Source organism: Manis javanica, chromosome 12 (genome assembly GCF_040802235.1).
Source record: "Manis javanica isolate MJ-LG chromosome 12, MJ_LKY, whole genome shotgun sequence".
Taxonomy (NCBI): domain Eukaryota; kingdom Metazoa; phylum Chordata; class Mammalia; order Pholidota; family Manidae; genus Manis; species Manis javanica.
The window spans coordinates 97108826-97135987 of NC_133167.1; the positions used below are offsets into that span (position 1 = coordinate 97108826).

Here is a 27162-nt window from a genome sequence, read left to right on the forward strand (position 1 = left end):
ACACAATAAAAAAGGATTTTTTCATTTTCTGTTTCATTTCAAGGATTCAGTGCTGTAGATGGATGGAAGAGACTTCCCACAAGAAGGCACCATCGGCCAGGTGTCCCCATTTCCCTTTGGCTGGATATGCAGAATATGAATTGGTTAGTTCTCTCAGAGCAGTTGCTTAAAACACAACACATTTTATATCCACTATGCAGATTGTCTCAACTTATTTCCTGCTAAGTATTAAAAGTACTTATGGTTAATGAATCAAGGACAAAATACTTTCTATCTTAAAAACTTGGAATAAACTTCATGGGCTAGTTTTCACCCAAATATTTGGGCAGCACAACTTACCACATCCAAAGCCCATTTTCTGATTGAGAAAATTGAGACTTATTAAGATTTTGAAATTTAAAAGATTTCAAGTCACAGTATACTAACAAGTTTTATTCATAAAATCTGTTCATTACCTATGAGAAGGTTGAAGTTGGGTATCAGACTTTTTGTTTATGCCTTCTGATGTGAATCCAGCCTCGGAGTCAACCATAAAAGTATGAATCCATTGCAAATTTCAAGTGGCCTACAGTTGAAGATTACTTCCATTTTTTGCCAGACTTTAATTATAACCTTAGTTCCCTGCTGGAAAAGTGTGATCGTTGAAGCTTGAGTTCACTGAAAAGCAACTGACTAGGAAATTTTTGTCAGAACTAATACATTTCTGTTACTTCAGAAACATATTTTTCATCTCTTCTAATCTTCCTAAATTAGAAGAAATCTATAATAATAATTATGAAGATTGGTTTATGATATTCTTTTGCCAGTTTCTTTTTTAAATCTCCTTTTTTTAGGTTATTTCTCCTAATGAACATAGCAAAATAGTGAATTTCTGTTAAGAATCCCTGATGGGCCAGTAGATTAGTCCTCCATTGGTATCTATATTATTTGTATCCTCTCACCAAAAGTATGACAGTTTAATTACCCAGTTCCTCAAATATTTACTAAGATTAAATTATGCAAATCATTTTAAAAAGTCATATATTTTTAGAGATTTAGTTCAACATGAACTAAATGGAGTGCTGTTACAGTATTGAGTTTAAGATAAACTAAAGTGGTGTGTTTGTTGATGCCAAAATGTTCGGCTTCAGTAAATGTACTAAGAAGCACTTGTGCCTTGTATGCACTATTTGAAAAAAAAACAAAAGTTTTTTTTTTTTTAATTTGAATGAAGTGTAAATTTTTGTAAATGTTAGAGATTAGAATACAGTGTATACATTTTTTGGTACTGATTTTGAGACTTTAAAGCAGATTATCTTTTAACACTTACAAGTCTAAAGAACTGGTATTTGATCAAAGAGAAAATGGTATTTTTTTTTAAATCTGAACGAGGCAAAAATTCAAAAAAGACCTGAGGATAATGGAATAAAAAGATCCTTGCAATTAGTCATCCTTCCTAAAAGATTGAGTTTTATGTTGAAATGAATTTATGGAAGACCCAAAGTCAGCCAAGTCCATTTTATAGATCATTTTAGTACAGTTCTTTGAAAACTAGAATGGCAGTCTTTTTCAGGTTTCTTTTTTAAGCTAAAAGATTTTGATCTGACAATCTGCTTCAAGAAATCTCAGAAGATGTGATGCATTTTTATTTTTATTTTAAAGTATTTTTGGGTCATCATTTTTCATTACCTGAAGTGCCAGGTTGGAACCTACAGCTACTGCTTGAAGTCTTAAGGGCAATGTCATGTATTCAGAATTAAATGCAACCAGATTTTTTTCAAAGCACAGTACTACAGCTATTTTTACAGTCAGGATTCCGTTAGGTGTTCCTTCTTATCAAACTAGAAGCTAAGAAAAAAAGAGGGATTTTTATTCTTTACCTTGCTAGAGTACTGTTAATTTTTCCCCTTGTAGGTCTTCTGTGTAATTACTGAAATATGTAATTCAATACACATTACAAATGGATTCAAAAAGCTTTTTCAGACTAAAATTTTTTTCATTAGATTGTTACAGTTCCCTTTTTGTTTTCATACAGTGAATAGCCCTTGAAGGGTTTTTTGTTTAGTTTGTTTTTCAATTTGAGAGGGTTATAATTTTTGGATATGGTGGCATATCTCATTAGGTATGCAGTATAAATTTACCTGAGTGAATAAAACATCAAATAGACCTACATTTGTACATGTTTATAAAATGTATCTTAAAGACATTTTATTTAAAAAATGTACTTGGTTAACTCAAACTTGAAGACACATTTACACTTCAGCTGTCCTGATATAATAGTCCATTAAACTGGTAATTTTGATTTTTCCTGTTTTTAAGAGATTCTACCATCTAAGTATCAATATTTAAGAAATTTTTCATTTAAAAATGTACAAATGCTTCATAAACATTAGTTAACTATTTGCCATTGTATGGTGAAAGAAGGTTTGTATTTTTGAAGATGAAAAATTATGCTAAATGCAACGAGACATTCACAGAAGTGCTTATCCATAAATTCTGTTACATCGTAATAAAGTCTGGTTGACCCCCTTATACTTCTGTCTATATGAAATTGCCTTTTCACTGACAATATAAATTGTTTTGAAGATATACTTATCCCTACAGTTTACTAGAGCTACCATAGGCAAAGCTCATATCTTCAGCTGGTCAAAACAGCTATTTTGAGAAGAGGTGAATATAAGGATGAGATAATTACTCATTAGTAATTAAATGAGTCTCAGGACAATCAGAAAGGGACTATAGAACTTGAGAACACTGTACTTAGCAGGTAACTATTAGAATTATGCCATATGTTTGACAAAAACTATCTTCACTAGGGAAATCAAATATAAAGGATTTAAAAACCATGTTCATTAAAAAATTAAGGTAGTAATCGTGTGATGTGCTTCAAGAAAACAACTTGTGAACATAGTTACTCCATTTTATTATAAACTAGCAAATTTTCCCTGTTTTGAAATACATATAAACTTGTTGGACTGATTCTGAAGTTATACTATATACTTAGGAATACACTTACTCTCAGATATTTACTTGTAAAAGTGGTAGTTCTAAAACCATTATGAATTTTTAAAAAGCACACAAACATATATATGAATCACAAATATGGTTAATACAAATCTGCTTACAGTGCAGACCACAATGAAAGTTTCCTCCATAATGACCCTCCCACCCAGGCTCACACTACAGATTCTAATCTGCCAACATTTTGGTCTAAGTGACACATTTCAGGAATGGATTTTCATAAATCCCGTGTATCACCAGGTAAGATCCTTCTGTGGAAAACTTTAAAACTGTAAAAAGCTACTTGGCTTAATCCCAAAAGTTTTAGCAGCCTGCACTCCTCTTCCACATACTTAGACAACTTAGAACTATTTCCTCTTAAATGTGGAAGCCAACCACATTTTACACCTGAAGTGTTTGTTACTCTTTTACAAAGATACTACTGGAAATTTTTAACCCTGTCTTGGTAAACATTCAGATTCTAATTTTTTATTGCAATTTCAGCAGTTTGATCCTGTCACTTATTAAAAGCATTATAAAAATACACATTACAGAAGTCTCGATTTTAAAATTGAGCAATCTGTTCCACCAGTAGGTTTCCTTTAGAACTTATTACCAAAGAATCTTTGTTACAGAACTCAGGAAATGGTGTCATTCATTATAATGGCACAATCCTTGAGCTTTCCTTCCCTTTGCCATGATGAATTTGTTACTCTTTTATAGTAGTGTCCTGATATGAATCAAGAGAACATCACTGAAGGGACGAATTCAAGTAGGTTTTCTTCAAAGGAATTCTGTGGATCAAACACTGAATGTGAAGTGTCTCCCAGCACAAGTTCAGTGTAGCAGGAGGCTCTGAAATAGAATGTTTTTTTCCATCCTCCGACAAAAGAGCTTGTAAGTAAAGAATTTGCTCTACCTTAATGAAGCCTGGGCTACTAAGATTCAATATCTGATGCTTTTAATATTCTTATGCAAGCAGAAAGTTCACATATGGTATGTGAGCAATGCCATCAGAGACGACTTTAAATCACTTGCAGCCTGCAGGAAACTGGTGACTGTGCTCAGAGATAGATCTTCGCTGTTCTTGTTCACAGCCAATATTCAGTATTTCTGTACTGTTTACAGTTGGGGGGAAAATGTCTTCCCTGATTATTTCTTTTGAGTTGACTTATATCTTAGTACCAATTAAATCAAAGAGGCCTTTTGAAAAGTGATTTTAAGAATTGTTTTTTGCTACATAAAGGAGCATCTCTCAGGGAAGACTTAATAGTATAAGTAGCTCAGTCCTGACCTGAGTTTATTAATATTTCTTGAGAGATGAAAGTAATCAAAATAAGAAAAAAATAATGCTTCAAAGTAGAAATCTCTTGGTGCCAAAATAAAGAACTTCTATCAAAGGAAGTCCTCCCACTGTTTTTTTGTTTTTAATTGAAGTATAGTTGATATACAACATTGTATTGGTTTCAAGTATACAACACAATGATTCAACAGTTACCCACATTATTAAATTATCACCCCCCACTAGTACATTTATTATCTGTCAACATAGGAAGACATTACAGAACCACTGACTGTATTCTTCATGCTGCACTTCCATCCCCGTGACCAACTTATATTATGATTGAGATTTTTGTGACCCACCCACACACCCCAACCCCTTCCCCATGGTAACCACCAGTCACTTCTCAGTGTCTGTGAGTCTACTGCTGTTTGGTTCATATGAGCTCTTTGTACTTTTTAGATGTTAACCTCTTATCAGATAAATCATTTATGAATATATTCTCCCATACTGTAGGATGCCTTTTTGTTTTGTTGATGGTGTCCTTTGTTGTACTTAAGCTTTTTAGTTCAATGTCATCCCACTTGTTCATTGTTTGTTTCCCTTGCCTGGGGAGATGTGTCTGTAAAAAAAATTCCCATGCTCATGTTCAAGAGATTTTAGCCTATGTTTTCTTCTAAGAGTTTTATGGTTTCATGTCTTACATTTATGTCTTTAATCCATTTTGTGTATGGAGTTAGACAGTAATCCAGTTTCATTCTCTAGCATGTAGCTGGCCAGTTTTCCCAGCACCAGTTATTGAAGAGACTCTTTTCCCCATTGCATATTCATGGCTCCTTTATCATATATTAAGTGGGTTTATTTATGGGCACTCTATTCTGTTCCATTGATTTATGGGTCTGTTTTTGTGTCTGTGCCATACTGTTTTGATTACCATAGCTTTGTAGTATAACTTGAAGTCTGAGAGTGTGATACCCCCAGCTTTGTTGTTCTTCCTCAAGATTGCTTTGGCTATTCAGGGTCTTTTGTGGCGCCATGTGAATTTTAGGATTATTTGCTCTAGTTCATTGACAAATGCCATGGGTATTTTGATAGGGATTGCATTGAATCTGCTTTGCAAAATTGCTTTGGGTAGGATGGTCATTTTAGTACTTCCTATCCATAAACATGGGATAGATTTCCATTCATGTCATCTTTAATTCTTTTCATGAGTGTGTTAGTTTTCAGAGTACAGATATTTTGCCTTCTTGGCTAGGTTTATTCCTAGGTATTTTATTTTTTATCAAGTTGTAAATGGAATTGTTTTCCTTATTTCCCTTTCTGCTAGCTCATTACTAATATAAATGCAATAGATTTTTTTTTTATTTTGAATCCTGCAACACTGATGAATCCAGTTACTTCTTCTAATAGTGTTTTGGTGGAGTCTCAGGTGTTTTCTGTGTATGTCATCTGCAAATAGTTTAACTTTTTCCTTACCAATTTGGGTGCCTTTTCTCTCTCTATCTTGTCTGCTTGCTGTGGCTAGGACCTCCAGTACTATGTTGAATAGGTGGCGAGAATGGGCATCCTTTTCTTGTTCCTGATCTTAGAGGAAAAGCTCTCAGCTTTTCACCAGAGTGTGTTAGCTCTGGGCCTGTCATAGATGACCTTTATTATCTTGAGGTATGTTTCCTCTACATTTTTTTGAGTTTTTATCAAGAATGGATATAGAATTTTGTCAAGTGCTTAATTAAGCCTCTGTTGAGATGATCATATGGTTTTATCCTTTCATTGATGTGGTGTTCCACTGATTTTTATTCAGCTCTAACACTGTCAGTTTAGAATTCATGTCTTTTTCTGTCAGCATGTACAGCCCCCTAAAGCCCAATATTAAAACCATCCTAATAATCATTTCTGTAAAAGCTGAGTATTTTAAAAAGCAACCTTAATTGTACACACTAGTTTTAGTGTAACATGCAAACATGTCTTAAAACCCTTTTATATAAGGCTCTAAAAATTATAATTACGCAAGACATAAAGGTTATGGATGAGCCCAAGATAGTTATAATCAGTCAACCAAAGAAAAGTCTATATATGTATGTACATCTCAAGTTTTGTTTCTCTTTCTACATGGTCAGTGTGATGGTGGTATATTATACCGGCTACCAACAAACGGTATTATTTGTTTAGAAAAAAAGAAAACAAGGGTGTGTAACAAGCAAAATAGGTCCTTGCCAAATCAAAACAACTCACATTTTCACAGGTTTTATAATTTGGCCAAATTCTTTTCTGCTTCATGCATATTTTTAATGTATTTTGCAGTTGTATCACATCTTAGATTCCACTTTAGGTATACTTGTGGTAGCTCAACTTTGAAAGAAGTCTCACTGTAGTTGTCCCAGACTATCAATACAGACTGATCCTTCAGTCACTTCAAACTCAGTTTGATTTCTTGAAAAAAAAAAGTACAGCTTGGTTGTATTGGTAACAGACTCATTAAGAGCCAAAGAAATACTCAAAATCATGTTTTATCATTGACTGTTGATGCTAGACTCAGTATCCCCACTTTTGAAACCAGTGTTCTCATTTTATTTTCTTCTAATCATCATTTTATTTTTTTCTAGACACATTTCTTTGGGTTACTGCATTCAAAAATGTGAAATAATTCACCATCAGTAAGTGGCTTTGTTTGGCTAATAAGTGGGCCACTCAGAAATGAACCTTGATTGTAGCCTCATCTTCATTTTTTATTTTTGTGAAGAAATGCTGTGATAATTCCATTTAAAATTTCTAATTCTCCTGATTGCTGCTTTCCCATGAGTTGGGAGTATTGTGATGAGTGCTTGGGCTGGTTATGTCAACATAATTGTGTTTCTTTCAGGATGGTTATGGTGGCACTGCATAGTAAACAGTATTTTTTCATGTAATTCGGTAAGGTAGTCCATATTACAAGATGTCTGAAAAACACACCATTCAAAATGCACTTCTCTTGTTTTGACATAAGGGGCATGAATTAGTAACAGAACAAAATAGTAAAATGTACAGAGATAAACCTTGCACTCCAAATGGTGTCAGGTCCCATCTGCATCACTCACTTTGTAGCAAACTGAGCAATGTGCAATGACGAGAATGCCACAGAGTTTCTGTAGGAGGTACTCAGTTTTTCCCATTTTACTGCAAAAGTAGTCAGACAGTACATTGAAGATCAGTGTGGCAGCATTCCAATAAAACTTTATTTATAAACACTAAAACTTGAATTTCATAGTTTCAATTGTCAGGAAGTATTTTTCTAATTTTTTTCCCCTAACAATTTTAAAACTGTAATGCCATTGGCTATACAAAAACAGGCAACAGGTTGATTCTGGCCGGTAGGCCGTTTGCTGACTCTTGCTCTAATACTTAACAGAATATGGTAAGTCCAGAATGAAGGGCACAGGAACACTAAAAAATTATCAGCCAATTATTTATATCCAAATTTCGTAAAGGTCATAATGTTTCTCTTACAGAAGTTATACTTTTTAGAGACAGAAGTCAAAATTGATACAAACTATAAAATTCAGCAACTGTGTGCCTATTCAAAAGGCAATCTTTATATAACTCCTGTTATTTAAAGTGATCAAAATAAAAAACTTATTAGACACCTGCTATGTCAGCTTTAAAAAGAAGCTATAGTAAGTTACACCAAACTTTGTCTTTCAGAATAAATGCATTCTTGGAAACAAGATACAAATCAATTCCTAACATCTAGTTGAGGTATTCATAAATAAGCCAACACTGTTGTGTTGAAATGTGGAAAGCTCAGATCAATTTTTCAATTGAGACTAATAATTAGCTCGTTAATAAAGTGAACTGAATTCTGTTCAGCTGTCCAAATTTAAAACATCCCCCAAATAAGTATTTCTAAAATAAAATTTACCAGTCATCAACATATATAAGAAAACATTTCTGAAGCCTTTATTTACAAAAGCTTTAAAAACAAATAATACCCTCTGTTTTGCAAATAATGTTTTGTTTAAAAAGGACCACCCAGTTACAGCATAGTAATATGAATCAAGAATGTACAAGGAATACAAACCAATGTGGCTAACATTTAGAGATTTGCTAATAGATTGAAATGTAGGTAACACACATCATAACTTGTAATCTATCATTTCAGGGTAGAATTAATGATTACCAAAATGTCTTCCTACACATGCTCTGGTCTGGTCACATATTCTAGATGACTAAATATTTCACAGTCTCTTTTGTCCATATATATAAAATAGATTGCAAAGATATACACAAAAAAATAAACAAGCATTACACTCCTCAGGTAATTTTAGTAGATATATATATATATATATATATAGCTTATATATATATAATTTTTGTATTTTGTTGTTCTGCACCAAATTTCTTTTTTGTAACAACTAAGAAAGCACAATTTTTTTTCTTCTAATTTGGTATAAAATATACCTAAAGACTTGCTACCTTTGGGCTTTAATGAAATTGATTTGTAGAATCAACAAATCAAGAGCATTGTAAGTATGGCTATAATATAATTTTTTTTAATTAAAAATAAGGGTAAGCAATGACAGAAAAAAAGATCAGGGAAGTATGCTGTTATAAATTAACTACAGCTTCAATATCTTGGATACCAGTTTCCTGGCAGACACAAAACATCCAATCATAAGGGATTTTTCCTGAAGGGTGTAAAGCTGGTTTTGAAAAATTCTTTAGTCACAGAACAGCCTACACATGCCAATGAGAAACCGACAGACACTAAATGTGCTTGGAAGATTAAACACAACATACAGAAACAGCAGTTATTAAGCTCCTCAGTAGTTTGACTTCTATTTTTTGTAGTCTTGCTGAATCAACCGTTCACACAATGCATGTGCTATATTCCATGGGTCAAAAACAAGAAAATACTGTGTAAAGTTGGCAGATGGTCATCTTTCCAGCTAAGAGCAAGAAAAGCCAAAATTTCTGATAAAACAGAGGATCTGAGTCAGAATCACTCTCTAAAGTGCAAAATTGATGGTCTACAATCTCAAATAGCTAAAACTCCTGCAGAATGGAAGGGAGACATGAAACAGAGAAATAAATTACAGTCAGTGCTAGTTAATTTAGAAAGAGTTGAAAAACCAAGCTCAAGTAGGTTAAGTTTATCAAAATATTCAATATGTAGCTTTTCCTGTGCTGTCACACACGCCTGCTAACAGGTACATTAAGTTAAGGCCAAATTTAACCTGAATGCTTTCCTATTTATCAGTAAGATCTGAGATACAAATCGTCATACTTAGTACTAAAAGGCAGAAAATAAAATGGGCTATAAAAAAAAGTATTGTGTATTGTTCAAGAATTTCAACCAGAGATAAAACCTATATACAGGCATGTGTGTAGCTCAAATGAAATAAAAATAAAAGGACTATTTCATGTCATGACTGCTTGTTGGCTTCCTCTTCATATGCATTCCCTGTGCCATTCTGTACATAGGATGAACCAGAACCAAGGCCATACAAATGACCACAATATTTGGCATCATCAATATGATCTTCAAAGAACATCTAAAAAGGAATTTTGGAAAAAAAAAAAGAGAATTTTAACCAAAAGGTACCACTGGTAATTTATATTTCAGCAATGTAAGTACTGATTGTTCATTAAGCACAATGACAGCTCTTTTCTGTGGTGCTTGAGGCCACACACTTAAATTCAATGAATAAGACTGATGTTCTCAAGAAGTACAGAGCTCAAAAGAAACCAAAGACTACAAAAAAATGTATAAACGCATGTCTTTCTTAATTAACCTTTAGACCATTTTAATGAAAATGTGCCATCATTGAAAAGTGGCAGACATTTTTATTCCATTAATTTAATAATCTCAAAGGTAAGAATGAATGAAAATAGCCAATGATGGGGAAAAAAAATTTAGGCTTATAAGTAATCTTGAATCTATGTGCACAGCTGAGTTGGCTACAAATAAGCAAGCCCTAGACACACTCGGACAGTAAAATCTGAACATTCTTAGTAGGTTACTGTCCTTGGAAGAAGCCAAGAAAATAAAGATAATCAATTAAGTACTAGAGAATCCACCATTACCTGAACCATTAAGGCATTTTTAAAATGCAAAGCTGAAAATCCAAAGGTGGTTTTAATTCTCTAATGCAGCATTGGCAAGAAGTACAAGACAAACTATTTACTTGCCATGGACACAGTCCAGATCACTTCTGAATCAGCATCACTTGGTGAAAAAGCTATTATGCTTCCTTATTACTAAGTTTCTACAAGAAGCTGTAAAAAGAGTTCTCAGTCAATTCCTTAATGTCTACGGGGATATACTCAAAAGAATTCTAAAGTATTTGGCAAAAACCACCTTTATTTGTAAGCAAAAAAGTCCATTCTATTTGTTTTTGGAAAACTATTTTTCTTTTCTTTGCATGTACTTACAATGAGATGTACCTGTACGTATCGGTATATAACCTAGGAGCTGACACGGGTTCATTCAATTTCATCTTCCAGACACAAATGCTTTCTATATGAGGAACTGACCTCTGCCTTTAGCCACTAATGGCGGGTCTGGCCAATATGACTTGACTCAACTACCTTCAGGCTTACTTAACCCCTTTAAAATTCAAAACCTCTTTGTAAAACTCAGTTTTCTAAAAAAGCACAATTCCCACTCTCAAGTCCTCCAAATACTGAAGAACAGCAATAAGCAAGAGGTATTTTTTACCAGCAGTTTAATGCCTAAGAGATGATAATGCCAAGGGAAACGTAACATAGGGACGCCCTGCCTGGGCAGAAGCAGCACCGCTGTGGTGTGCAGAACTCCAGAGTCTTCCACCACTAATATCCGTGGCCTTGGATACAAATCACTAGCCTCTGGCCTCAGTTTTCTCGCCTAAGAAATTAGTTGGACCTACGTGATTTCTAAGGTAACTTAAATTTTTAATTTACAAAGAAACTATTTTTTCATTTCCTTCTGAACTACATTGCAAGGTAACTTATTTCTGAATATTCATTCAAGTATGGTGGATATGACTTACATGGTACCTCTTATTTATATCTTCACTTAGTAAGTACTTATTGCCCCCAAAATTTTGCCATAAGATTTTTAATGTTCTCAACCTAATAATCGACTGAGAAAAAGGCAGTGATGTCTTCATACTTCTCTCATCTTGAAAAAGGCCATTCCTGTAAGCAAGGAATCCGATCCTGCCTGATGTTGTGGTCCTATCCGTTCCAGCTCTAACTGTTCAGCAACTTCCTGTAAACCACCCTAGAAGAAAGAAAAACTGCCTGTCAAAAGAGAAACACTGCAATGCCTGAATTCACAAACTGTGTAACTTAAGACACTGACCAAAACATAACTGAAGTTCAGTAAAGACACACCTTATGAAGACTAGGAAAAACCAGACAATGTGAATTACTATTGTTATTTGTTGAATGTGAGAGTAGTTCATAATTTAATAGAAAATGAGGTCTTAATTGGGAAAATTTATCTTCATCATATGCTTTAAGGCACGTGACAGTCAAGTAATTCCTAAAGATCTGAGGGAAGCAGATCATATACAAGGTAATAGGTATATAGGGTAACACTTATCAAGTGTATTCAGTCAATCCATCATCAATCAGTATTATAAAACTGATACTTGGCAGTTACTTTCCAATTTTCTTTAAGCTTCCTACCAATTTGTCTCTAAATAGTCTGAGCTAAACACTTTGCATAAAATAAAAGCTATTATGACTAACCAAATCCTTAGGAATTCACTAAGTGCTTAATTATGGTTTTGTTACATAAAAAGACAGTATGTTTTAAGAATACAACTCTTTACAAGGTCCTGCTAAAAATTTGCCTATATTAATATTGCTAGGATTAAAAAAGAAAGATCATGAGATGAAAGGGAGACAGAATAAAAGGAGGAGGACAGAGGTAAGGAAGGAGAGGAGAAAAAGGGGGAGTGTGGGATGAGAAAAAAGACCAGGACCAAAAAAATACACAAATTCCTCTAAATTGTTTAGGCCTCTACTTAAGCAGCCCTTCTCTACCTCACAGGTCAAAAGAGTACTTTGCATAGCAGTTGCTTCTGTGCTAAAAATAACATAAGGATTAGGTGTCAGTGCAGCTGCTTAGGAGAGCAACAGAATAGGGTCATTCAGGCTATAGACTGAATTTCAGGGGGCGCACTGAGTTTCTAGAGTCATAAGAGTATCTTATTTCAAGTTCGTGTGAGTCACAGAAGTGTCTTCAAATTGCAGAGAATTCTGCTGTTCTTGGGTACTACATACATGAAGTAATCTCTTAAAAATTTCCCTGGTTATATGCTCTATCCTGTAATGAGGCAAGGAAACAAGGGCCAAAAGATGGCTTCTCATGATTTTTAGTTCATTTGTCAAAAGCAAAGTTTTTTTACTGAATTCCTAAAATTCCTTCTTTCTGCTTAAAAGTAAAGCTCTTAAAGTTTTTACTATCTCCTAAAAGTATAACTTGTACTCCTCAATGCCTGGTGAGAAAACTTGATCAACTCCAATGTTGATTCTATGAAGCAACCTCTTTACCTAAATGTTCTTGCTTTTAAGTTACAGCTTAAATACAAACGTAGCTGAAAAAAAAATAAAACCACTGTATTCCTTAGGAGCTGCACCTCCATAGGTGAATTCGTTCTCAAACTGAAGGAGCACTTTTCCTTACTAATGAAACATTCCTTTTGAAAGAAATAATGTTCAGAAGTAACAAATTATTATGCGCAAGTTAAGCAGTGTCAGAATATAAGCTATGTCTAGACAGGACCTACACATTTACTATGGCAGTAAGTTGACATCTTTGGGCCGGGGGGAAGAAAACCCTTATAACTACGTAATTTAATTCTAGGGACATGATCCTGTGACTAATCTCTAGCCAAGATAAGCTGAAAGGAAAACTCTGCCACACTACTAACTACATTAGCATACTGCACACTTCAGACTTTATCTTGCATGGGTAGATTATGTGCCTGTTGGGAAGGAGTGAGAACTTGCATTTCTGTGCATGAAAAGCCTCACTAGTCTTCACATTACTGTGCTAGTTTATAATTTTCAATCTGGCAGTGACAAAATTTGATCCTTCGCTCGAATTTTTCTTGAAAACATTCTGCCTATATATACTGAAGCTTTAAAAACCATTTCCTAGAAACTGTTTATGCAAAAAGGATCAATCAGATAATGTACCTGCACCTAACATAAAACTTAAAAATGTGATTTAAAACAACATCCCAGTCTAGATCTTCTATGTCAATCACTTTGTCTTAATAGTGTGTTGAGTACTGAAACCTTACTTTGAGATTTTTGCAGCTTTTCATGAGGTACTTCACATCATAAATCACAGGAAAAAACAATCGAAGGATCTCAAAGAAGTCAAGTTCTTCTTCAGGCAAATTAGAGTTGGTCAGGATTTTGATTAAATAGCCAAAGTCGTAACCACTACAAAAGGGTTAAAAGAATACAGAAGAGGGCACATAAGTACCACAGAGGTGAAAAAAGTTTTTTCTGATAGAAATTTTAAGTCACATCCTTGACAAATATTCAAATGTATCAGAGTCTAGTCTGGACTTTAAGACAACATGAACCCTTTCTGGTTTTGTTCATTTTAATATCCACAGTGCCCAGCACATAGTATTTGCTCAGAGTGTTTTTCTGAATGAAAGATGTCATATATAATAAAAGGATAGGAAAATGCATTCCAGTTCTTTTGTATCCTCATGACTGAGAAAGTAAAAAATGAACTCAAAAACACCCCTCAAATTAACAGAGGCTTAAGTCTTGTCTCCTGAGGTAAGGGTCAAGTGGAGGAGAAAGAAAAGATAGTGAGAATTAGTATATTCAATCCCTCCAACTCAAAAAATTATTGCTTAATACTGCATCAAAATTTACAATGTGAACAGTCCCTTCACTATAATCACTCCATAGGCCAGAACTGGAAATTCTAAAACATACAGGACACTATTTTTTTTTTAATGTAAGAAGTGGAACAAGTGTAAGAACATTAATAATACCTGCATAATGCAAAGCTTTTAAAAACCATAATAAAAGACCAAATAAAATTATTCCAAAGGTCACTTTTAGTCCCTGGGCTGCCAGTTTAGTTTACATAGGTAAGAAAACTCTTTCTCCTACTTGGAAGTCTACTTTTACAAAACAGAACTAATTTTCTTTCTAGAAATTCTCAACCAATCAACCGAGTTTTATTTTATAGTAACAGAAACTACCACTTACTGAGAATTCACTGTTGAAAGTACTTTACTAGATGCTTTAAATATGTCATTTTTTGGTCGTTAGAACAATTCTACAAGAAATTTCTTCTAAGTGATGCTTTCCTGATCACTCTATTTAAAAAATGTTAAAATCCACCACACACTCACCACTGGCACTGTGTTTTCCATAGCACTTATCACCATCTAACAAACCATTACATAAATTGCATTATTTTCAAAAATCGCCTACTTCTACCAGCATATAATCTCCATGAGGACAAAGATTTTAGTCTTAGTTTATAGCTTAGTTCCTAGATTATCACTGCAATTGGCATATGGTAGATAATATTTTTTTGATAAATGAATGGTTTCAGTCTAAGGCTTAGAAAATTAAATAACCCTTGGTAACACAAATTCCAAGTGGCATTGCTGGATTTAAACAGAGATCTACTTTTCCAGCTTGTACTGTTTCCACTATGCAATATTGTGTAGCTCACAGGCTGAAATGTATACCATGTTGTTAAATTAACCTTTAAGTAGACGAACATTAGTGCCTCAAGTTAGGAGACAGTTGTATGGCAGGCCATTCTGTGTAGAGCTAAGCCTGAAACTACTGAAACAGTGACCCAAGTCAAGCATAAAGCAGCAAGGAAATGGCTACACAAATGCCATTTTCAATACAAGCTTTTTACCTATGAAATGATAGCCATTTGACCCCTTCACAGAGGACCACTCCTGATGTCATAAGAAGTTCTGCAAAGTACTGGGTCTCAATTCCTTCCTCCTCATGTTTTTTAAACTGGATACCAGATGTTGTCAGTAGCTCTATAGAGTCCTGGGCATACATGTCCTCCCTGGCAGGAGAAAAAGAAAGATAACCTTCAAAAGTGCCATACCTCAAACACTGTTTTTCCCCCATTCACATCTACAACTACAGTGCCAGATAGAGGACTGGCTTGGGTTCACTTATTCCCAACGTTCCATGTATATATGAAAGGAAAAGACACTGAAAACATAAATGTTTTTAGAAAAGTGTTCATACAGTAAATAACCATTCCAATATACAGACCAATGGTGAGATTTTAATCTTATTATCAACTCAATTTCTTTAGCCTTTCATAAGTGAAATACATTTAAGTTTAGGGTCTTCTACTCACCAGGGCTACCACCATGAAGTAACAGACATGTTCTTTTTGGGGCCTTTTGGTCTCAGCAGCCACTTTAATGCTCCCAGAAGGCGTGTAGCCACAGGTGAGGGCCATGTCTGTTTGCCCAGAGCAGCATCGAGCAGACCCAGTGGGAAATGTCTGCTGGGACTGACTGACGCTACATTCCAGCTTAAAGGAGAAGGAGACGCCTGCTCTCGCTAATGATGAGCCATTTCAAAAACAATAAACTATTTAAAATGAAGGACTCTACTGTAACAACAATTTTTTTCTTCTAACAATCTTAATCCTAGAAGATTACCTTACCAAAATCAAGCCAGGAAATCTAAGTATAAGCCAGTCCTTCAGTATTTTACTAAAGCCAAAAGAAAACCATCTCTAATTTTTAAGCACAAACACATAGGTATCCAAAACACTAACTTAAGCAAAAAAATATCAAAACAAAGGTATACGTTTCTCAGAATAAGTGAAAAGTATTTTGTGTATTGCCCACTGGATTTTTCGTATTTTTTAAATTGTAAGAATACTGGTTTCTACCATTTAGCATGAGAAGATTCTATTAAGAGCTTTAACAAGACTTACTAAACTAAAAGGAACATTATACTTGAGCCAAAAAAGTATTCTTATAGTCTAGTCTATGGAAATCAATTTGCTTTTAAATGTCTTTGAAAAATAACTAGCGACTGAAATATTAAAAAACAGAAGGGAGCCATGGCAGTTTTAAATCAAAATTTCCCCTGCAGAACACTAGGAAGGGTATCTCAATAAATCCAACTTTTTTCATTATACTCATTGTACAACAGATACTGTGGCCTTACTATATTAAAAATAAGTACCTTAAACAACAAGAAACTCACAGGCCCCAACACTCACATCAAGAGACATCCCATAGCAAGTAATAACCAAGTACCATCCTACGGACAGAAACTAACCCAACTATATATGCTAAATTCAGTAACTGTACTGAATTTGCTAAATTCGCTCTACCTGGAAGTATTAACTCAGCCTACTACACAAATTCACATTTTTAAACATGCACATGAGAGACTTTACAATTTGGAAATGCCCATTAACCTCAATCCACTCCTGACTAACCACACATATTCATTTTTTAAAATGTAAGCTATATATCTAAACTTATGCTAAAAATCATGAGTAAGGTAAAAAGGAAAATACACTGTACTTAAGATTATCACAAATACACAGGTGGTTACTAAGCTTAACATTTCATAAACTCAAACTGGTAATACAAAGATGCCCCCCACAATCTCCAAAAACTATGAAATATGAACAGCCTGCAACTCCTTAAATGACAACTGCCCTTCACCTTCAAATGTTTATGCCTTATCTGAACAACAAAATAAAAAACCACCCTTTGATGCTGCTGTCCCTTGTTTGCTACTTTTTCTTCTTTTCATTGCCATATTCTTAATCAACTTCCTTTTACCATTGAATCTATGATCCCGTCATAGATTCTCAAATATTAGTAACATCATCAAACTGATGACTCTAAAAAAACTGGTTCTCATCTCCTGACTTCTGAGTGGAATTCTCTTCATAGCTTTCTTCTTTTCTTGACAACTAAGCAATATTCCACTTCAATTTTCTTGGACATATCAAGTCCAAATTCAGTTTGGAGAGAATTCTCATACATTAATCAGTAGCTAACAATTTGAATTCTTGGACTTCAGCAACAGAAAGCAGACAAAGAGATACAGGGACCCTAAGTTATAGTGCCCATGACCAATTTTCCTCAACCATGTGTCCCTGGTGCCCACCAGAGCTGTGGACACATTCATTCTGGGCACGCACTCAACCATGTGTCCCTGGCGCCCACCAGAGCTGTGGACACATTCATTCTGAGCACACACTCAGCTATGTGTCCCTGGCGCCCACCAGAGCTGTGGACACATTCATTCTGGGCACTCAATCAAAAAGTTCATTTGTGTCTTTCCTCAAAATATCCAAGACTCTACTCATGGTGCTCTGTGTCCACACTGGGAAGCACTAGTTTTATCTTCCAACTGACTTTTCTACTTAAATAATATTTTTCATTATAACTTTCTCCTTAAACACCTCCCAATATGTTAACGTTAGCATAAATGGTAGCAAAACTACAACAGCACTCTCTGTATAAGAAAAGAATGTCTTTTAGAGACTGCAATAAAGCAGTTGTTACTAGAACAAAGATGTTACTAGAATAGGAAAATGTCAATTTTACAAAAAATAAGACAGTACTTACAAAAGTTATTATCAGTTTGAATAGAGATAAGTACTTTTTATTCATTTCCCCTAAAGAACACTTTAGGAAGGGTATCTCAATAAATCCAACTTTTTTCATTATATAACAGATACTATGGCACTGAAGTTTCTAAGCAGTGCTTCACCCCTTCTGACTTGTAATCTACTCATAAACTGGAATCTGACTAATAAAAACCTTATCACAAGAAGGGTAACTATTTTTTAACAAAAATGTATGTAGTTCAAATTTCACACAGCATTTGAAAATGAAACTCACAAGGTTTTTTTCTACAAGTAGTATTTTCAATACTCAAGGTTTTCCAAATTTCAAAAAAACTGGCAGTCACTCTTTTCAAATAACATCTCTAAAAATTCAAAGTACTGAATTTAAAAGTCATCTTCATCCTAATTTATTTTGCCCATAATAGAAAGAAGACATTTAACCTTCAAAAATTTTAGGTTTTAAATATTTCCAGGATTACTATGCCAAATTCAGTTAAAATTTCATTCACCATACTTGAGAAAAATCTACTCCTAAAATTAAACTAAAAAAATAGTTTGGGTTATATTTATTTCTCACTTACGTTAAATTAAACTTAAAATTAAACTGCCAAGTTGAAGTTCCTGGAGGGTATTCTCCTTGCTCATTCATAAATGTCAGTCCTAGCTGAATTATCTTTAACAAGTCTACGTTACACCGCAATAGTTGGTACTGATAGTCAGCATTGCTCCTGAATTCTCCAATGGGTCTTGCAACCACACCTGGAAACTCGGTGTCCTGTAAAATAGTTTTAAGATTCATTAGTTACCAAAAGGTCAAAAACATTCTGCAAGTTACTAGAATAATTAATTTTCATTGCAAGTCTAAGAACATTATTATACATGAAATGTTATGCATTCATATTTAATTATAGTGCCTTTTAACTAAATTAGTTTTCAGAACCAGAAAACTCTACAAACTTAGTGACTTTTTCTTACTTTAAATTATCAGTAAAAAATTACTGTGTATGATACACATTATAAATGCAATCAAGGACTCTATTCTCAAGTAAGGGGAAACAAAATCATAAACTCATGTTTCTCAAGGGGTCTGTGAAACTTTGCTCACAGTATTCTAATGTTAAAACCAATGAAGAACTGGTTAAAAAGAATTGGAAAATGTATTATAGTTTCCAATTCTTTTTCTGAAACAAGGTTTATCCAAACACCAAAACCTCCTAATTTCTTGGCCTAAAACAGTACTTTTCCTCCAGAGGAAGCATGTCATCACAAATTGCATGCCACCCATTCATTCTTGTAGAATGTTATCACATTTCTAATGCTGTCACTCCTTATCAACTGAAAAATAAATGATTACTATGAATTTCTACTGAGTAAAAAAAAAACTTCAATTCTATTAAATCATGGGTAAGTACACCTTTATTAAATAGAATGTCATCTAGCACACTCAAATATTCGTATTTTACCCAATGTGCCTCTCCCCATAGAAGCCTATTTATTTATTTGTATTAAAAATACTAAGAAAATGACGTATCAGTTTATTATTAAAATTCCAATTAGGAAACTAAGTACAAAATCTAAATTCCAAGTCACTATGAACTAGTAAAGAAATTAAAACCTCTCTAAATTCAGGCTCATTCAAGAACCACTTTACTGGATGCTACATTATGCTACGTGCTGAGGAGGAAGAATGGATGATTAAGACCCTAACTCCTGCTTCCTAGAACTAATACTCTAGAAAATGGTCAAGTACGTGTACACGGTACAATAATGAAGAAGCAAAAAAATGAAGCTGAGTAGACAGTCTAGGCATATTGACTAGTATATGCAAAAACAAGATGCTTAACAGCACAGTGCGTCTGTCCATAGAACTCCACTGACAACTCAAAAACGAAACAAAAAACTGAAGATCAACAATGTTTCACTGGGAGATCTGAATTTTTTATTTTGTGAAGGATATCAGGAGCTCCCTGGCTTCTGGGAGCTCATCTGGCATTATCAGTTAGGCCTTCCTGTTTCTAGGAGCTGACCTGGCACTCCTTCTGTTGATAAACGATTTCACATTTCACCATCAGACAAAGCTACTCTGTAATCATGACTGAACATAGACAAAAATATAGACATTGTCCAAACCACAAAAATGACCAAATATCCCTCTGTCTTGGCTAACATGAGGGACTTGTTTCCCTACCGCCTTGGTCTTCTTTCTTTCTACTTAAGACTTATTAATGTCCTCTATCATGGAATTACCCCAAGATCCTGGCAGTATCCATTCCAGAGCAAAGCCCTGCTTCCTTAAACCTTCTGTAAAACCAACTAACATAAGCCCAAATCCTAAAACCCTTTCTAACATTCTTAACTCTAGTGCCTCATAGCTGCAAAGGTATACATTCTCCCTCACTGCCGTAACACAACTAACTTGTCACATTACAGGTGTGTTCTTGGTGATCTTTGGCTGAAGGACATTGACAAAATTTTTTCATTAAATTAAGCTCTGAAGAAAAATTAGCCAGACTGGGTGAATTCAAGACTTGTAAAATCTCTCTGCCTCCTTTTTTAGAAGCATTTTAAGGATTTTCTCTTAGGCATACCATAGCAACATAATTATATTTTCGGATAACCTGACGAATTTTCTTCATCTCTTCATCCAGGTTGCAAGCCCAAACTTCACAAATTCTTTGGCTATGATCTACAGTTGCTGCTGGCATAGTGAGGGCACAAGGAGTCTAGATGCCAAACATCAAAATGTTATACTTGATTGAAGACTTGTTTCATAAAATACTTTACCCTTTATTTGTGTACCTGTCAAAATAAAAAACAAATATAAAACTATACCAGAAATCTGAATCACAGAATAACTGAGTTGATAGGAACCTAAGAGATTATTTTTTCAAAGTCCTTGATTCATAAGAAATCAAAGTTTAGGAAGTGATGTGTCTAAAGCCACATAGCTTATCAGTAAAAAGAACAAACTAAAACACAGGTTTTCTGGTTCCAGTAACAATGTTATGTAAAAATAGTGTTTTCTATGTGTACACACTGATCATTTTTTATAACTTTCCACTAATGAAAGATTGCTCTGAATTCAAGTCACTCTCTGAATAAAACTTTATAAAGACAGGCATTTCCAGATAAAAATGAAAAGTTTAATATAGATACACATGTGACAAGATCAGGTGTTACCAGGACAAAGGCAGTGTTTGCTTTTACTCCTCATTAAGAGAACATTCAAAATCTGATTTAATTCAAAATGTACTTTACTGGCTGGCTTTCATTCAAGTCAGACAGAAGGGACAAAAGTAAATCAATTTTTTTTTAAAATAGCTCTTTCTAAGAAATAAGTAACAGCCATAGAAAGTTAAGTCCCTACCTGTAAGAGGTAGAAAGTAAGGAAGCAATATAATAGTCTGCATTTCGAATTGTTTCCTGCTAATGTCCTAAAGATCTGAGCATCTTCCTTGACTACCAAACTCACACCTCACATTTCTGGTCCATAAACACGAGTTTTTTTTGGTATATAACAACAGTACAGACCAACACTTGGATTCCTGGGCAGGGAAATTCCAACTGCTCCTTCATTTTTCACTCGAGTTCGAAAAAATTATAACAAACAGGGTAAAACAGGGAACTGTGACACTCCACCCCACCCAACCCACCTGCACTGACAAATGTAACCACGAGTGGCTTTAAGAAGAGAAACCAAAGACCTAGGGAACCCCTTCTTTATAGCCCTCCCCACTCCGCTAAACACACACACACACTTTGGAAGACCCTGTCACACACACACACACACACACACACGCGCGCGCGCGCGCGCGCGCTGGAAAGCCCTGTAGTTTCTGACACACACACACTTTGGAAGACCCTGTAGTTTAACATTGCCTTTTCTCCACCCCTCTCTCACTACAGTTCCAGGAACCCCGAGGAGGCATCAAAGGCCTTACTGAACCTAGCATCTCCGTCCTGCAGGCTCCCAAAGAACCGAGAAGACAACACAGAGGTACTCAAGTCATAGATAACGCTCTTCCCTGCAGGGAGCTAGTGAGAAAGTGCGTGATAACCATTTACAGGAGCCAGATTGAGTCACAAGAGCTGCAGAAGACCTAGGCCACCGCCCTCTACTCCCAATTTTCGTCCCACAGCGTCGAAGCCCCAGGTACAAAGCCTGTACGTCATCACTCCGCGTCACGCCCCTGACACATCCCCAGCGGGTTACCCTGCCTCCTTCCACCAGGCGCCGACCTCTGGCCTTGTTAGGCCGCGCTTCAGCGGGCGCCATCGCGCAGCCTCTGCGTCGCGTTCCCGCCCCCTTCCCACTTCCCCGGCCCGCCCCTCCCCCCGCAAGTCTGCGGCAGACCCAAGATCTACTTGTGTCGCTGAGCTCGCGCTCCTCCTCCTCCTCCTCGCCATAGAGACAGCACCCGGCGGCGGCGGCGGCGGCGGTGGCGGCAGCGGAGTTGGCGGCGGGTGCCCCATAGACACCTCACGCCCAGGAAGAGAGAAAGCGGAGCCGGAGCTGCGCCGCACCGTGCAGCGCCGTCGCTTCTTGCACGTCCTGACGGGGGCGCTACATGATGACGCACGCGCAAGGGGGCGGGGCACGCAAGTGACGGAGCCTGGGTGGTGGAACGCCGCCGCTCCGGCTCCCGGACTTACTGGTTGGGGCGTCCGGGCTGTGAAGGCGTGACTGGCGGCTCCTGGGGGCGAGCGCCCCCCGTCCGGCTCCCTGTAGTCACAGCTTGCGCCCCGGGAGCCGAGCGCCTCCGGCCGGGCTTGCTTAGAGAAGACGCGGTCCGCCCGGCGCTTGGGGCCCCGGGCCTCCCGGCCCGCTTCCCTGTCGCTGGAGAACCGTCGGACTGAGCACCTGGGAGACGCAGGCCGGAGCCTTTAGGGCCTCGGGCCCGGGGACCCGTGGAGGATGAGCTGGCTCTTTCCTCTGACCAAGAGCGCCTCCTCCTCCTCCGCAGCTGGGTCCCCCGGTGGCCTCACCAGCCTCCAACAGCAGAAGCAGCGCCTCATCGAGTCCCTCCGGAACTCACACTCCAGGTGACTGGCCGCTGACTCCGACGCGAGGAAGGCGGGCGGGCGGGCGGGCTCTGGCCGCACTCACGGCTCCTCAGGCCGACTCCCCGCCTGCTGCTTCATTTTCGTGTACCTCCCTTCGTCCTGGGTCGCACACTTGCCGTCCCATCCCTGACTCACGTTCAGGGTTTTGCCCCGGCCCCTCCCTCCCGCTTGCTCCCCCACTGCTCAGCTCTTCTGATACCGATTTGCTCATCCCAGCTTGACTCGTCCGCTGGCTGTGGTCGGCTTCTTAATCTGCATCCTGTATCTCTTGCTTTGCCCTGCTTCCTCACGGGCTTTTTCCTATGCCTGTATGATTGCTGCTTTGGCAGAAGTGTTAAAATACAGTACTTGCCTCAAAAGAATTGTGAAGAGTAATCTCCAGATTTCGCTAGAGGAAAGTTTTTGAAAAAAACTGTTAACATCGGGGGAAAAAAAAGGGAAGTCAAAGTTTTAAGTAGTGAGCTATTCTGGCCCGGGAGTGACATACTCATTCTTAAATCTGTAATTTTAAATTTATCTCCCCCCATCTGGCAACTACCAGTCTCTTTACACTTCTCACTTTATTATTCTTGTTCACACACTCAGAAATTGTTTCTTATGTTCATTTGGATTCTGTTGTTTTACTAGGAGTTTTCCGTTTTCAGCATGGTTAGATTGGAAGTCTTTTGGACTTCAAACTATTTCAGCTGTTTTTACTGCAAACTGGTTTGCTTCAGCCTTGTTTATTGCAAATGTCTGTGGCCTCTAATGGTTTTCAAAAATTAAAACTGCCTTTTTATATTATATGAATTGAGCAAGTATATTGACTTAAGTGCCACGGCATATATTTTAATGTAAAGCTATCGACATATTCAACCCTCTTTCTTAGTAGACTTTCCATACATTTAGAAAATACATATTCTGAGATAATAAAATTCCTGTTGAATGAACGATTAGGAGCCATTTTATACTAATAATATTTCCCAAGTAAGAAAGTTATAGTGTAAATAGTTTAAATTAGGTCCATAGCTCAAAGAAAAATTCACTGCAAAATCAGTTTGGCTAAGTTGAGGCCTAGTCTTGATTGAACTTCAGGTGTTTCTTGGTTGTCTTAATTGCTCAGAACCTTACAAAGGTAAAAACTTGTGGTATTTAAAAGGAAAGAGTGGTGTTCTATTTGATTTAATGGTGGCTTTCTCTTTGGAAAATAAGTTCACAGGAGTTCTTACAAGTCAATCTTATTCTAAATAGTGTTTTGTACTAATCTGTAATAGTGTTCTGTACTACTCTTAGATGATAATGCTTTTAAAATAAGGTGACTCATTTTTAACATAGCACAAGTTTGTCTCCTTAGAAGGTGTCACCTTGGAAGTCTATGTACCATATTAGTACTACTGTTACCAAAATATTTGTTAGAATCACACCTTTAGAATTAATTGCTTTTAAGCCTGTAGAATATTGTTAAGTGTTCTCGCTGCTGGCAAATTTTTTTTCTTTGAGTTGGAGTTGAATTTCTGAAATACTCCACAAAGTCCCTTTCTGGTAAGGCTGGTAAATAAGAGAAGTAATTGATCTGAAATTTATTAGGTATTTATTTTGCTTCTCAAATCAGGTGAGAGTCTAACGCAGGAATTGCTAATCTAAGGAGCTCTGGAATTGGTTTAAGAGGATCAGTAAATAGCCTGAGTCACATGCAGAAAGGATCCATTTTATTATTTCTTGAGCCAGAAATTATGCATATATTATTGGACATGTGGCCTTATCTACATATTTTGTAATGTTATGACTGTCTAACTTAAAGTACTTGATTCTTTAAGTTCTTTTATAAAAATACTTGCAGTTTTATTGAAATATTTCACATTTATAAACTATACTTGGATAATTCTGGAGAAAAGTAAGTCATATACTTCCAGTTTTCAAGGAATGGTACAATACCAGAAAAAATGTTATGAATCTATTCTTGTTAAACTTGCCCTTTTATCTCATTACATGTATTTTAAAGCTAACTGGTAAAAGTAACCTGTGTAGTATCTGACATGTTTCAGTACTACAACTTAAAGATTTTTGTACAGAAAGACACTTTGATTGGTTATTTTGAAGGTGCACTCTGAAAAAGTTGAAAGAATGTTTCCCGTAGCATTTTAATGAATAATGCAAAACTTCCTGAATTATGAATGTCAATATCTTGTTTCCTGCTGCCCAGCTCTTCCACGTTTCACACTCATAGGGGTCAGCAGCTCTTCCCTGGCCCTGAAAGTCTCTGACGACTTTTGCCCTCCTCAGTCTTTACCCACCCCATTCCCACTCTTACCTTCTGTTAACTCCTTCTAATTAAAATTCCCTTTCAGGAAAGAATCTAATGAATGTAATCTCTTTTTTTAGTTTAGGCAGTTCATAACTCATCTTCCTCAGGCCTCTCCTAAAGGTTAGCTGGATTTTGTGTATTTCCCCATCGATTTACTAGTAAATGAGAAGCTTCTAACAAAAAAAAAAGCAGATAACAAAAAAAAAAGTATTTAACCAAAGCATAATGACACTGTTTGCTATAAAAATGAAAACTGATAGTTATATAGACTAGGTTCAAGGAATAGATTCTACCACAAAAATTCCTGACTTAATGGTCAGGAGTAGATTTCAAATCTGTTGTTTCTTCCACTTCCTAAGGGACACTGTTGGTTTCCCACCCAAATCCATTTCTCCTGACTTCTTAAAAGAAAATCTGCTTCTATCTGGGTTCCTGGTCTGCAGGGCCACATACTTAATGGAGGCTGTGCTCTTTTAACCACAGTAGGTAAATATGGTTTATGCCAGTAATGATGGTTTCATTCCTCCCGCTAATTGTTGTGAAAACAGGACTCTTGACCTAATCTTGGTCAATGGGAGTTGGAGAAGTCTGCTGGGGAGCTGCTCAAAATAATCTCTAAATAACAGAGATGGAAGTGGCTCTTATGGTTTGGGTATTGTGTTACATGGGACATCTGGGACTGCTTATCACGAAAGACAGGCTAACTACTGAATGTGTACAATAGAAAGGTGGGATGTCCATGATAATACTGTGAAGCTGAATTGACCAACTCTGGAAACTTCTACCCCTGGACTTCTTGCTTTATAAGATGAATAACCCCTCACTATTTTAGCCACTTTCAGCCCAGGTTTTTAGTTATTTGCAGTTCAAAGTATCCCAAGTGATACCTAACTAATCCCAATATTTAAAGATTCTTCAGAAGTGAGGCTGTTAGTTATTTTCCTGCATTGTACCTGTGTCAGAAAGTACTGAAAACTGGTGGTGTTAACAGTTGCCATCCTAACTATGCCGGTTTCTCTTCTCTCTCAGTATCTAAAGTTAAATAGCTTCTTTATTATTTTATTTACTTGGCTCTAAAACAACAACCTGGAGCTATGTTGTGAATGGTAATTATTATCTGTAATTAATGATGTAAATTTAAAGTCATACAAATAGTAATCCTGTATTACTTTATACTTAGATCAGCTCTCAAGAGTTTATGCATTCATTTTAATAATCACACGGTGGTTCTGGTACTGTTTTTAATTTTACTAAGAAAATCTAATTTGAGGGTTGTTATTATGTTTATCAGAATTGCTTTTTTCTTTTTCACTCTTGTATAATTAATGGTCTTAATGAAGGAACCCCTGAGCCACAAGTCGGAGATACGATGTGCCATTAGCTGGTGGTACAGCCTTGGGTGTTCACACAACCTTAATAGGCTTAGGACAGCCCAAGTGAAAGGATTAACTACCTGCTGTCTTAGTGCCCTGCCCAGCTGTGAAAGTCTGTTGGTTCTGCAGGTTCTCAATGTGAGCACTCTCTTGGAAATAAAAGACAAAATGAATTTGAATAACATAAGTGGAAGTAAGCAAAAATTATTGGCATTGGGGAGAATAGCATGATACAGGTTGATGAAATTTGTAATCAGACTGTCCTGGATTCCAGTCCTGGCGCTAACACGTACTAGCAATAGGATCTCTTGGGAACTTCTCTGGGTCTCCAGTTCCCATCTGTAAAACCAGGAGTTGTGATTCTTATGCAGGATTGTTGATATTTAAGTTATATGTATAAATGTTTATTAGAGCATCTGGCACATAGTACATGTGACAGATTACGCTCCTTTCCACTGCATAGAATCAGGGTGCCAGGAACTGCTGCCTCTCAGCCTAAATGCCTTTACAAAGCTTATTGTTTCTTAATCCCCACAAGCCTACCTACAGCTCATTTGTCTCTGGCAGGACTACTTCTGAC

At 36.4% G+C, this 27162-nt stretch overlaps 3 protein-coding genes across 10 annotated transcripts in view; 2 read left to right on the forward strand and 1 right to left on the reverse strand.

The window, feature by feature from the left end:
* ZDHHC2 (zDHHC palmitoyltransferase 2) overlaps positions 1-4369 on the forward strand; it is a 62401-nt gene extending 58032 nt beyond the window's left edge. The window contains exons 13-14 of one of the 2 annotated variants that reach the window (XR_012124010.1): positions 44-143; positions 3703-4369. The gene's annotated coding sequence lies outside the window, so the exon portion shown is untranslated. Of the gene's footprint in view, positions 1-43; positions 2512-3702 lie in introns of those variants that run through there. The other variant, XM_073219091.1, reaches the window with a different exon arrangement.
* A 3801-nt stretch (positions 4370-8170) lies between these two features.
* On the reverse strand, positions 8171-22638 carry CNOT7 (CCR4-NOT transcription complex subunit 7). Of its 6 annotated transcripts, none has more exons than XM_036997158.2 (7): positions 22515-22638; positions 20450-20660; positions 18443-18636; positions 15144-15305; positions 13537-13681; positions 11391-11501; positions 8171-9789 (listed from the first exon to the last, which is right to left on the reverse strand). In XM_036997158.2, exons 2-7 carry the CDS (start codon positions 20564-20566, stop codon positions 9661-9663), a joined length of 858 nt encoding a protein of 285 aa, XP_036853053.1. In that variant the 5' UTR covers positions 20567-20660; positions 22515-22638; the 3' UTR covers positions 8171-9660. The 6 variants fall into 6 exon arrangements, with proteins under 6 accessions (XP_036853053.1, XP_017509480.1, XP_017509478.1 ...); XM_017653991.3 differs by lacking the exon at positions 22515-22638 and adding an exon at positions 22227-22392 and having other exon boundaries at positions 20480-20660; XM_017653989.3 differs by lacking the exon at positions 22515-22638 and adding an exon at positions 22216-22389.
* Positions 22475-27162, forward strand: part of VPS37A (VPS37A subunit of ESCRT-I) — a 38106-nt gene continuing 33418 nt past the window's right edge. The window contains exon 1 of one of the 2 annotated variants that reach the window (XR_012124009.1): positions 22475-22904. Coding sequence is in view for 1 of the 2 variants with exons in the window: in XM_073219090.1 (XP_073075191.1) it covers positions 22777-22904 (128 nt within the window). In the remaining variant the exon portion in view is untranslated. The remainder of the gene's footprint in view (positions 22905-27162) is intronic. The other variant, XM_073219090.1, reaches the window with a different exon arrangement.